Here is a 13,131-nt window from a genome sequence, read left to right as displayed (position 1 = left end):
CATTATTTTTCTCTAGTCCTAATATAAACTCATAATTAGAAACTGAATGTTTTGCTCCCTACTTCTGAGGGGTAATTATATGATGCTCCACAACTTGTACTTTAAGGAATTTAGGAGTCAATTTTGAGCATATCTGTCAAACATACACGGGTCAAAATGTGCAGACTCCTCTTTTTCATGGTGTATGCCTAGTCCCTTCCCAGGCTATTCCTGACATCCCATTAATCCTTGTCTCGCAGAGTTTGTCTCTGTCCAGTTCCCCGAGGCAATTCGTTGATTAAATCTTCTTAAAGATGAAATGCTGAATTTGCAGCTCACAGTAATTCCTCCATTAAAGCTGTCTCTCATGAGCCTCCCTTGGAAGATGAGACACTATCCCTTCTTCACCTTTCTTTCAGATTTCCACATTCTCTCTGTTCCCAAGGATTGCCAGCAGTTTCTATCCCCCACCAGCCAGTTTTGGAGATCCTAATCCCCCACAACTCTGCGATGCAGAAGCAGGTTTCACACCTCTGTTGTCCTACTCCATGCACCTCTGTGGCCTTAGACCACATCATATGGGTACTAATTTTCCCCTCAATTAAATATCACGTGGCAAATATTGTGTGGCTCACAGTGCAATTTAAGAACCGAGCTTGTATAGTAAGGCTTTCCCTTAATATCATGTTTTAATTTAGATTTATGATATGTCAATATAACTTGCTGTAGGACTGAGATCTGGTGCAAGGCTTTTGTTTAAAAACTCTGTGGTGCACTTCCTCCTTTGGTGGAGCTGGGTTTATTTGTTGATTTTCAGGTACAGAACTGTATTTCATTGCTAATTCAGTTTCGGTACAGACAAAAAATCCTACCCTGTTTCAATAATGTACCACTGTTTTCATAAAAGGAAGTCATATAATTTCTCTGGCACAATAAGGAAATACAAACAGAACTCGAGTTTCATAAAGCTTTGTACAATTTCAGTACAGATGATTCATTATAACCTGCTAAGCATAAAAGCTGCAAACACAAGAAAATGGGGAAAAGGGCTTGTAGGGCTTTCTTCCTCTGGCAGTGCTTTTCAAGTTTATTAGTTTAGATTATACCTGTCCTGAATCAGAAAGCCTTTGTAAAAAATGTGAAATCATAACTTACAGAAATAAGTTATTTTAGGGACCAGGACATACAAGCAATACCAGCAATATAAAAAAGAGAAACATGGAAGTAGCACTGCTATCTCTGACTCTTAGAGAAGCATTTACAGACCTTGAGCAAGGTCTGAGTGGAGGAAACAGGAGGAAACTTAACAAAAACATGACTGAACTTGGTACATTTCTTAACCATAGATTCGATTTCAGTGCAGCTGTAAGGGTGGGTTTATGGACTTTTGGATTCATCCCTTTGGATAAAATCAGCTCAACTACAGTGCTAAGACAGAGAAGACAATGGCAATGCTGCTTCCATTCTACAGAAAGGAACTTTTTCAGAGAAATTAGGTGTCTGGGACTTAGCTAAAATGTCTAAAGACCATACTTGCTTCTCCTGCTGCTAGGGAGAGCCACCATTGAGAGTGGAGCATGGGCACAGAGTCACTTGGAAGGGAGCTCCACAGAAAGGCTGGGAGTTCAAGTGTTGTAGTGCACATCCCTCTGGTTATTTCTGCTTTCTTTTAGAGAAAATCTTCTCTGTACAACATACAGAAAGACACTACAAATAGCTGTGAGGCAAACACAGGGCCTCTCCTGCTTGACAGCAGGCTACAGGATTAGGCTCCCTCTACCTTTAATCCCAGTTTCTTGCTTCCTATCTGCATTGCTGGTCCAGCTGTACTGTGAAAAATGGTGCATGCATTTGGGCACACAAGGTGGGTGTGGGGAATGAAGAAGTTAAATACTTTACAAGGAAGCCTTCTGCTTGCTGAATCACAAAAATATTGTGTATGTTCTTGCCATTCCATGCTCACAAATAAAATCCTGACAGTACTTCTGCCTGAAAACTCCTCTGGATTTGTACATACAAGGATACCTTCTTTATTCCTCCAAAACAACTGTAGGTGAGTGATAGGAGCCTACCTATTGAAATTGATTTAACTAGCTGGAGCCATGGATCATCACAGTAGATGACTTTACACACTTTTGCAGAGCCAAAACCGGAGTTACCAAGAGGTTCCTGAGTGCTTAAAACGTTCACTGAAAATCCTTTTGACTTAAGGTCTTGCTTAGGCATCTTCAGTGACATTTACATGCCCTAAGAAATGCCTTTCTGCTTTTAACTCTTGCAATTAATCCGTGGTTCTCTGGGCTAATATAAATCCAGATCCAGCTTGCTCAGGACTAAAGCCCACATGGAATTGCACAGACAGAAGGTAAAAGACGAGAAGCGCTCTTTGCCACGTGGAGACGAGTATCCAGTTCATTAGCTTGAGACAGGACACTTCTGGGGGCAGCGAACACCCAGGCAGCAAAGAGACAGAACCACACCTGCCGTAGGGTTTTATGCCCCAGGTGATGGGGGTGGGGAAAGAGGACCATGGCCAATGGGATAACATTGGGGAGGGGCAAAGGGAGGGACCACCCATGGGACAGACCACTAAGGGAGGGGGGATATGGGGACAAACCATGTGATGAGAAAGGGGGAATATATGGTCCATGTGACCTGACATACCCAGTAAAATTTTCCCATCACCAGGGTAAAAACACCAACTAAATAAGCTATTTAGAGCACTACAACAAACCCTTTTCCAGAATGCAGCTGATTCTGATCTGAAATCAAAAGCTCTATGATGTGCATTCACATGTCAGAGATGCCTTTAGATATTTCTGGATGCAGACCATAGTATGAAACAAAGGCAGTGTCAGCTTCCACCCATAGTACTTCATGCACCCAACTACTGTTGTTTAAATCCTCATCCAAACCCATACAAATATCATATTCTTCTCTTTCCTGAAGTGTTTTGTTGGAAAGAAAGCTTGATATTAGCACATAAGAATTTGAGTCTTCTCTGAGCCACTAAGTACCTTAATACAACTCTTGAAAGTGATACGAGAGCAAGCACACTGGTCCCCAGAGGAAAATCATAGTTTGGTTCATATAAAAGCTTTGTTACTTCTTTTGAAGCAGTACACCAAGGGCCCTAGATGCAAACACTGATGATCTCTTCTCCTCATATAACTAATGGCCTGGCTGGTGCCATTGTTTCTGTCTCTTCTTCTGACTCATACTCCTCCACTTCTCTGACAGTGAAGCGAGCCTTTGGCATTGGAGCTGGATTGTCTGCTCTGGTGAAACGATGAGGCCTGATTGAATATCCTCTTCGAGCTGGCCGGTTGGATGGAGCAGCTCGTCTGTCCAGGTGTGCCATTGGAATCAGCTCCTGGCGCTGCTTGGCTTCCAGTGGCTGTAGCCGGGGCCGGGACCTCAATGTCAATGGCAATGCAGCATCAGAGCCACTCCTATGCTGATCTAAAGATAAACAGACAAATAATTCGTTTATTTAAAGAAGAGAAGAGAGAAATGCCATGGTATTGGAAAGGAGAGATAAAGGGTATTCAATACAATACCCTGGAACTGAAGCATTTTAAATAATTATTATAGAATAAGGAAGCAGTCAAGAACTAAAAATAGCCCTAATTTTTAATTTTCATCTCAAAGCTGATGTTTAAAAGATTTTCTTTACCTCATCTCAGCTCTGAAACACCAGAATATGAGCACATTCACCTACCTTTTGGTGTCTCACAGACCTGCCCAATGCCTTCTCTGCAAGGATGAAGGGCAAGAGTGAAACGCAAGAGTGTTCCTTTATGTAATTTAAATTTTCCTAAAATTTCAGAAGTGTACCTAGTACCATGGTTAAAAAGCATTTTTAAACCCACAGCACAAAACAAAAACATGATAAAGGAGAAAATTCTGGTCCATCAAAAATCAAGTTTGCCAGTGACCTGTGACTAACAAGATGAACAGTTTCATCTGAAACCAGGGGTGCTTTGATTACTCTGGGTGTGTCAGATCTGCTCCTACCAGCTTGCTTTGCCACAAATACATTGTAAAAATTTGCCTGCAAGAGGCCAGTAACTGGCATTCTCATTCTGCTGAGTTTTATAGAATTTACTTTTTCCCTTTCCTAAAGCCACTTGTAGTCTAACTACACAGTAGGAAAGTAGTTAATGTAAGAAACAACTCCTAACAATCTAAACTAGGAGGATCTGGGATATAAACACAGAGGTCTATGAACAGTAAAATTAGTCTAAATCCTGCTACAATTAAAGTATACATGTATTGACTGTGGTCACATTTTCAAAATTTAAGAAATTATTGCAGATCCATAACTATTAAATTATTTTAAGCTAATGTTTATTGCACAGTTGGCACAGTAAAGCACTGCTGCTCATAGGCCACATGGACATACTACACCCCAAGCAAGATAGTATTTCCCAGATTTCCAGGGCTTCTACTCAGCCCTTTGGGAGCATCACTGCTACAAAGTATGAATGATATATACTGCCAAAGAAATAATTCATAAAATCATAGACTGGTTAGGGTTGGAAGGGACCTTTAAGATCCCTTACTTCTGCCCCCCTTTCATGAACAGGGAACCTTCCACTAGACCATGTTGCTCAGGCCCATCCACTTGCTCATGAACATCTTCAGGGATGGGGAGTCCATAATTTGTCTGGGCAACAACAACCTCTCTGGCCAATTCGTTTACATGAGTGGCAGAAAGAGCTGGTAGGTGACTTAAGGATCTATTTAAGGTTATTTCTGAGCTTTATTTACTAAAATTTCTGCACATGCTATATATAAGACCTAAATCAAGCTTGCTGGAAGATTTTTTTTCCAGAAGGTCTTCCAGGCATAGACAGAAGAGATGACATTCATCTCTAAAATGCATGTGTGCACGAATGAGGTTGTCACTCTAATTCCCTACATACGGAGTACTTCTCTTCTTAGTTTCCAACGTAATCCATCTCATCCCAACAGTTTATGAGAGGATTTAGGGTGGCTTTTTCCTGCTGAAGACACTTAAAGTGGTGTTTATGCTACACAATTGTGGTGGTGTTCGCAGGGGTCTTAGGATGAGGGAAGAGACGAGAATATTGACTCCATGTTTCAGAAGGCTTGATTTATTATTTTATGATATATATTATATTAAATCTATACTAAAAGAATATAATAAAGGATTTCATTAGAAGGCTAACTAAGAATAGAAAAGGAATGATAACAAAGGCTTGTGACTGACCGAGACAGTCCGAACAGCTGGACTGTGATTGGCCATTAATTAGAAACAAGCACATGAGACCAATCACAGATCCACCTGTTACATTCCACAGCAGCAGATAATCATTGCTTACATTTTGTTCAGGATTTAGCTCTCTCCCCACTAAAATAATATGCCTACCTCCTATAGCAGCATTTAGTTCCTTCAAAGTGTCTGCAGTCCTTTTAGGTATGAGACTGCTGTGTGGAATACTTTAAGTCTCTTAGACAGGGAGGACTGGCTGCCCAAGGCCAGCTACTGGAGGGTCCTCCAGTACATGAGGTAGAGTGTAACACCAAGTCTCTGTGTGCAGGTCTGTGAACCGGAGCTGCTGGGCGCTGTGTCCCCAGGGACTTACATGCCCAAGTGCCACCAAATGTACAGATGGAAGGTCCAGGGCCAGCTGCTGAGCAGAGCATGTATCTCAGGCGAAGATTCAGATAGCATGTATGTATTTATACTTTTCCACCAACAGTCTATCAGTCTCATCATCCAGGGAGGGGACAAGGATGAGGCCATTGGTGCTGTTTGCATTTGTGTGAGCCCTGTGCCATGTCTGTGCTGCTCTCCGTGTCTGGCTGTGTGTACATATGCACTGAATTTTGGTGTGGGGCTGCCTGTTGGGAAACCTGCTCAGTCTTGGTACCTGCAGGACCTGGGACCATGGAGCTCCATCAGTCTCACCTGGACAGGGCTACAGGTTCAGAAATTCATAATAATTTTGCATACAGCTCTGTCTGTGGGGCTGCAGGGAATGGCTCATTTGTGTTCTTGAGCTTGGCCAGGTGGAACTGCAGGGATCACAGGAATATTTGTTCAAGAGGGAAAAAGAGAAAAGCAGGAGGTGCTGGAACAAAACAGAAACTGATGCAGTAATGATCATATAAACAACATGATAAAACAGAAAGGAGAGTAGGGTGTAGCTCATTTAAAGAGGCCATAGACTTCCACGGGACTGTGCATGTAGTACTGTTAAATCCACCAAACAACTGGCCAAGTTTCTTTTGCTACTGGAGTAGGATACAGAGTAAAGCACTTCCCTTACCTGTAAAAGTAACATGCCTGGCCTTTCTTCTAGTGGGCTGGCGTGGACCCTGAGGTAAGGAGAGGTAGCGTATTTCTGTGGTGTTAACCTGTGTAGGAGACAGAAGTGTGTCCAATGCCTGTGATTGCCTCCACTGGGCACTTACTTGGTGAAACAGTAAAGAGTTATGGCAATATGCTGCATCATTAAAGCCAAATTTTGATAGGCATTAATAAGATCAATGCTTGGTTTGGATGGTTGAACTCACATCAGCTCCAGTGAGAATATCTGTCTGATATAACAGCCAAAGTGTTTTCCCCATCACCAGAGAAAAACATGTTCCTCTAAGGTTCACCTTTCTTATTTCAGTTAAAAAATTTGAATACAACTAATCCATCCAACAAGAACTTATTTCTCTTCCTTAACCATGATTATCTCAGTTATAAATATCTGTGCTGTTCAATGCCTACCTTTGGTCAGACAAATCTCTTACTGATTGAGAACCCAAATCATCAACGTGCCAGAGGCTTTGCATCAGGCCTTTTCTGATTACACCATACTTTGCACATGCAAAATCAATGCAAGTTACATTATTTTACTACACACAGCCAGAGTAGCTGATTTCTGACCAATGCATTGAGATGGGACATGAAAACTTTGCTGCTCCCATGCTAAGTGAAGCTTTTTCTTCTTAAGGGCTGCATGAGCACACTGGGAGAATACCCGTTTTAATACAGCGAAGGCACATTAAAACTAGTGTCTTTCCATATTTACAGAGAAGCCAAGGCATTTTTACATAAACAGTAGATGGATAACAGGTACCGGTCTACCCCAAGGCAAGCTGTTTCCCTTCCTGTAACTTTGCCTCAGGCTGTGTTCCCGACGGATGAGGATTTCTTGAGCTTGTTTGTCACTTGTCTCAGTAGGAAGATTGTGCCGGTTGTATGCTGGTGCCTGAAACAAAAGATGCAGCCAGCTCATTTTCAGTGCCTTTGCAATGTTAATCAGTCATCAACCACAGGGCCAAGGGGACATCTGCCTCAGCTCGGTCACCGACCCAACACAGATCGCTTTGGTATCACATGGCAAAATGCAGCCACGCACAAATCTCACTGCTGCAGAGCAAGATGGGAGGAAGCTGAACACAGCTGTAAGTCTCAGACCTCAAGGGCTGTGTTTTGATGCCATTTTTGATAGACTCTTACCTGCTCAAAGTGCAGGTATATAAAATATACCTACCTAAGAAGGCTGTTATCATCTCTGGGCTTGTCCTGTCTTAGTCATCTCTTTTCTCCTCTCATCAAGTGTAGCTGGGAGCTACAGATATGAGGCAGGTCCCAAGAAAGAGATAACTGGTTAACTCAGCTCTGAGCTTTGATACTAATATTACCGAGTCTGAAGCAAGCTTCAGATGCACTCAGGAACAAAGAATGAATCTCTAGAATGAGATGCACAACTGAGTTTCCTTTCCATATTTGGACAAACTACAAATTACTATTACCCTAAAACTGAGCATCATTTAAGACAAGCTTTTTAGTTTATCACATACATCTAGTGAAATGAAGGAAATAATTATCTGCCTTAAAGAGAAAAATTCATTGAAGTTTATAATCCCTCTTAAAAAGTAGAACCTCATCTCAGTTTCATTCGCAAGGCTCCTTGTAAAACTGGTCTGGGGAGCAAGAGCTTTTCAGAGCTGAAAAGGAGTATTAGAAGTGGCATTACTTTCCATCCAATCTTTCATTTCCAAAAGCACACCATTCTCAATACTACATAGGAAATGACTAGCACAAATAGTCATTACTGTAATTGATTTTGAAGAGAGTTAGTTCATTTCAGTAAGCTAAGAGATAACTATAAATGCAAATTGTTGCTGGTAAGATAAGAAATTGATATCATAAGGATAATTAGCCATGGCAAGTCAAACAGTGTTAGGAATGAATAACATATTAATAATGCCACATTTAAATGAGCAGGCCCTAGCATTTTCTAGTACACGTGTGTTACATGAGTTAGCCTTGTTTATCGGCATAATTTCAAGGTTACTGTAATGTATTCTCTCCCACTCTTTGCTGTGGGCGAGCTCTCAATTGTCTATTCAGTGCCCGAGACTGGATTAAGCAGATACCATACCCTGGGCTCTGTCAGGGTCACCACAAATTTCTGCAAAACAAATCCCCACTGAGGTATTATCGCACCACTTCTACAGGGAAACATACCACCTAAATGTGTCAAATGAAGCTCGGAGGACGTGGAAATTTTTTTTTCCTTCGTTTTTTTCCTCCTGCGGTGCGGTAAATGCCGCTCCCACGCCGGGCTGCGCGGTGTTTGCCCGCCCGCCCCCGCAGCGGAGTTTGGCTGCTGCTGCCGGAGCGCTGCCAGCGCCGGGCTGCGCTCCCGGGAGCCCCGGCAAGGCACAGCCCAGCGGCGAGGGAAGCCTGACCTCTACAGCTCAGGCACTGATTTATCCTGGCTTTTCCCGCTGCCGTCAGGATGGAAAAAGAAAAAAAAAAAAAGCGCAAACCCAGCTTTCCTCTATTCCGAGCAGTGCCCAAGCCCAGGTTTCTTCCCCCCTTGCCCTCCCAGCTCCCCGCAGTGCCCCCGGGCCGTGGTACGGGCAGGGCAAACCCGGGCTGCGGGTCCGCAACCAGCGCGGCAGGCAGCGGCGGCTCGGCTCGGCTCGGCTCGGCTCACGCACCCTTTGCCGCACTTGGTACAGGTTGTGTGCCAGGACATCCCGCATGGCCTCCACCTCTGCCGGGGACAGCCTGTGTGCACGCTGGTTCCTGCCGCTCCTGTAAATAAAAGGGGAAATTAAATATGATATTCATGAGCTGATTAAATACTGATCCCATTAAATAATGCATGGACTATTTTTAGCGCTAGAAAAGAAGGCTATGTAGAGCCTTTCTGTGATCAGCAACACCTGCAAATCATCCAAAGATGAATTAAAAAAGGTCAAATTTTGCTCTTTCATTGGTTTTATCCATATAGTGGGTAGTCAAATTGGGTCCTAGGCCCTCATAGAGCTGGCAGCAGAAACTCTTCTTTCTTAAACCTCCAGAAGGAAGTTCCTATTTAAGGATTAGATTAGGCCATGACCAGCTCAGGAAAGCATTGCAAGTTTCCTCCTCTGTCTGAACAAAAACCTCAGCATGGTCTAGCAATCTGGGCCTTGCCACCTTACTGGTTTTTACTCCTTTGAGAAAGTGAAGAAAATCCTAAGAGTATATTAATTATGAAGTCTGAGAGACCTGCCCTGTGGTGAAGAGAACATATAGAGTTTCCTTGCTACTGAACCTGTTTCTCCATTTGAAATTAAAGAATCACCTAAAAGATAGTAATCTTTGTGTCTTTAAAAAACTTTGACAAGCCCACAGTCACTTGTAACTGCCTGGCTTTTTCACTAGCAAAGCAGTGGAGGAGGGCTGCTGTGAAATGTTATTGGGTTTCACTACAACAGTCAATCACTGTGAGAGTTAGTGTTTGAGTGAATTCCCAGGAAAAGAAAGGGAAATAGATAGTGATCATCCAGGATGAATCAGTCTGTCTTGTTCTTTCTGAATTTTTCCTTTCTCCATTTTGCTTTCCCACCTCTTAAAAAAAAAAAAAAGTGATTGCAAGTGTTGTTTTTCAGCTAAGTGATGTCCTTAAAGTGTTGTCTGTAAAGTGTGCAATAATTAAAAAATAAATTATGATCTATGTACAGTATTGCCAGAGTTTTGTGTGCATTTATTTCCCACTGCCTCTAAAATAAATTTAAAAATTTTAATGACAAAGGACAATGGATTCATGCTAAACTGTTTATGATTCATGCTAAATTGATTTCGATGCAAACATAGGAAAAAGGCTGAAATTTGCAATTACAGTTAGTTTAACAATATTACTATTGTTTTGTTGGATCATCTACCATTAACATCTTGAAAACTTGTAGGACCAATATGAATGCCTGGATTCTATATTTTACTGCCTCTTACCATGAAGTATACAGAGATCCCTGGTACCCTGGTCCCTGTCCAAAGCCCCTGGAATATAAGAAATAATTCCTGATATATTTCAAGGTTTTGGAAAGTGTTTTCATTCTGCCATCAGACTAAAACAGACACCTGACTTCTTTTCTGTGAAATAAAAACAAAGAGGGAAATTTACAGAAGGTTAAGGTGTAATATTAAAGCAAGGATTGGGATAAGCAGCAGGTTAAGGACTCACTGAAGCATGAGTGACCCATAAGTCTGCCACTGAGATGCTGGCAAGTCAGTGTGACAGAAAAGGGCTGCCATTCTGGATTTGACCAGAAATCTTATCTTGTCCCTGATAAATCCTTCCCATCAAATGTTTAATTGACATTCATAAATTCTCAACAATTGCAATAGCAACAAAGTTATTTATTTACCATTAGGGAAAAAAAAGTACCTTTACCATCACCCAGCCTGAGTGGGTGGGTGCATTGGTTGGTTGGTTCCTTTTTCACTTGCTTTCAGCTCTCAGAGATACACTGAGAGGATCTGGGGATGCTACCAATTTTCAGGCTTGGGTGCACTGCGCCTTTTCTCCCTACTGGGTGTGGCGTGTCACACTGGGGCACAGCCCGTGTATGCTGCCCTCCACACAGGGAAACCAGACTCCTTGCTGTCAGCAGCCCCTGTCTGATGTCCCTTTGGACAGCAGGGAGACCCTAGGTACACCTGGAAGATATACAAAGCACAAGCCCTGGGGACTGTCATCAAGTATTGGTCTCTAAAATACAGGCTTGGCTCATTTGTGTAATGCAAATGGAACTGGAATAGTTGCTGCATGTGGCTTTGACAACACAGGTAACAACTGCCTCCCTGCTCTGTGCTCCACTGAATGTGCCCACAGGGTCTTTATAATTTACAGCTGGGAATAAACAGAGGAAAGTATCTAAACAGGGAAAATCTTGACTCCACAGGGGAGATTATCAGATTATCTCTACTTTTCCAGCTGCATACCTGACTTTCTCCACATGCCAACACAGAAATATCCAGTTCTAAGTAATTTCAAATCTTATTATTTTGCTCTTAAAGTGAATTAAATAGAGTAAATAAAACTGCTTGAGTCTCAGTTGGGGTAGCAAGAGAAAAAGTAGCATGCAGATAATCTATATTGTTCTGGAGCACAAATAAAAAACCGTCATTCTTTTCATGGGATTGGAAATTAACCTACCCAACTGATAACAATGCACGTATATGGTAATAAGGAACAGATTGCTTTCACATTTTGCAGCACCTTAAGAAAAGGCTTTCAAAAAACCCCAAGCATGTACAGTATGTTACCAAAGCCATAAAGTAATCCTTATTGAAACTATTTCTTTGTTCTTATTGAATCTTCCAACATGTTACAACAAAGAACAACACAGGATATATTTGTCAAGAAAAAAGTTATAATAAGTCATGAAAACTGTCTCTCTGTAATGACTGTCATGACATTATTTCTCTCTTCCTTAGATATGGAGATACTTGATATTTGATACATTGATACTTGCACAATCTGTGTCATATTTTTATATTATATCTAAAATTTTGAATGTTGTAAACTTTCCATTAATCTTCACTCATCTTGTGAATCAATAATGTTATTGGGGCACAACTTTCTCATAACTGTACCACCACAAATGACAACACAACAATTGGTTCTGATCTGTACTGTATTCATATATTCTAAGATTTATCAAAGTCAATATTGCAGCAATATGAAGCCAGCATTAAGTAAATTCAGTACCAAACCATCTTTCTCTCTAATGCTCATATTTCCTACAAAAACCAGCCATAAACCCACAGTTTTGATAATATCTCCTACACTCCACTTTTGCCATTCCATCCTTATTTATCAGGCTTATATTCTCCAAAATATCATAACCAAATGCTCTGCTTTCATTCCAGTGTGGATTCTTTGTTGCACTATCTATGGGCAAATTTTCTCACTCCACACTGAAAATACTTACTGTAAATTGGACACCCACTCCACCTGCAGGAATCACACCAGCATGAATGCAATTCTCAAATTCACAGCATTGGAGATCTGCTTTGATTCTTATAAAGTAAATCTCCTTGAGTGCATAAAGGCTGAAAAAACTGATCAGAAGTGTGAGCAAGAGTTTTCTCACTACTCTGGCACTGCTAATAATGATTTACAAGCCATACATTGGAATTTTATTTCAAATCTCCTTTTGTTCATGGCCAGAGTTTTGTATCTTCACTGAAGACAGGAACTTTAGGTACATGCTGACTCAATGACAGTAATCATACAATTTATAAATATATTTAGAGACCTTTTACACAGGTTCTTTTGGTTGCTGTGGGGAAAGACAGCAAGAACTGGTGTATTGGCTCAGACCAAAGATCCACCAACTCCCTCAATATCCTGTCTCCTGCAGTCCTCAACAGCAGACACTTATCAATGAACAGAGGTAGGGAAATGTTTATTTTCCTAGAACACTCTCACAACCTACAAGATCATAATGGTCTTGAGCCACAGGCTGTTTTTCTGAAGTTGACACTTCATTTTTAAAAAAGCTTTCTCATCAGAGGATGATGCACAGCAAAATTCAATTATAGCCAGAGTAGAGATGGCAAAAATTAGTCCATCATATCAGCTGGTTATTAAAGAATATTTATCAACCTAAATTCTCAGCTCAGGAGAAAATTTCTGAACTATGCTGGAGTAATTTGTCTTATTTTCTCATTCCCTCAGGAAAAGAAGAAGGATGTGGTTTGATTGCCAGGGATTGTCTATCAACCTTGCACATTTTCTCTTGGCTCAGAATGGTTAAGGGATTACAGCAGACAGAAAGGAGCCTGACATACATGCAGTCTTTTTTAATATCATCCATTCAGAAAAGAATAATTTAGAGAGA

The 13,131-nt window shown here is 41.4% G+C and overlaps 1 protein-coding gene across 1 annotated transcript in view; it reads right to left on the bottom strand.

The window, feature by feature from the left end:
• Positions 1 to 3,142: 3,142 nt before the first annotated feature.
• Positions 3,143 to 13,131, bottom strand: part of SLC9A4 (solute carrier family 9 member A4) — a 30,458-nt gene continuing 20,469 nt past the window's right edge. Inside the window, exons 9-12 of the mRNA XM_066571591.1 lie at positions 8,956 to 9,052; positions 7,080 to 7,211; positions 6,279 to 6,366; positions 3,143 to 3,441 (exon numbers count right to left, since the gene is read on the bottom strand). Coding sequence (XP_066427688.1) covers positions 3,143 to 3,441; positions 6,279 to 6,366; positions 7,080 to 7,211; positions 8,956 to 9,052 — 616 coding nt within the window. The remainder of the gene's footprint in view (positions 3,442 to 6,278; positions 6,367 to 7,079; positions 7,212 to 8,955; positions 9,053 to 13,131) is intronic.

This window comes from Molothrus aeneus, chromosome 2 (genome assembly GCF_037042795.1).
Source record: "Molothrus aeneus isolate 106 chromosome 2, BPBGC_Maene_1.0, whole genome shotgun sequence".
Classification (NCBI taxonomy): Eukaryota; Metazoa; Chordata; class Aves; order Passeriformes; family Icteridae; genus Molothrus; species Molothrus aeneus.
This window is presented reverse-complemented; position numbering and strand designations above follow the sequence as displayed.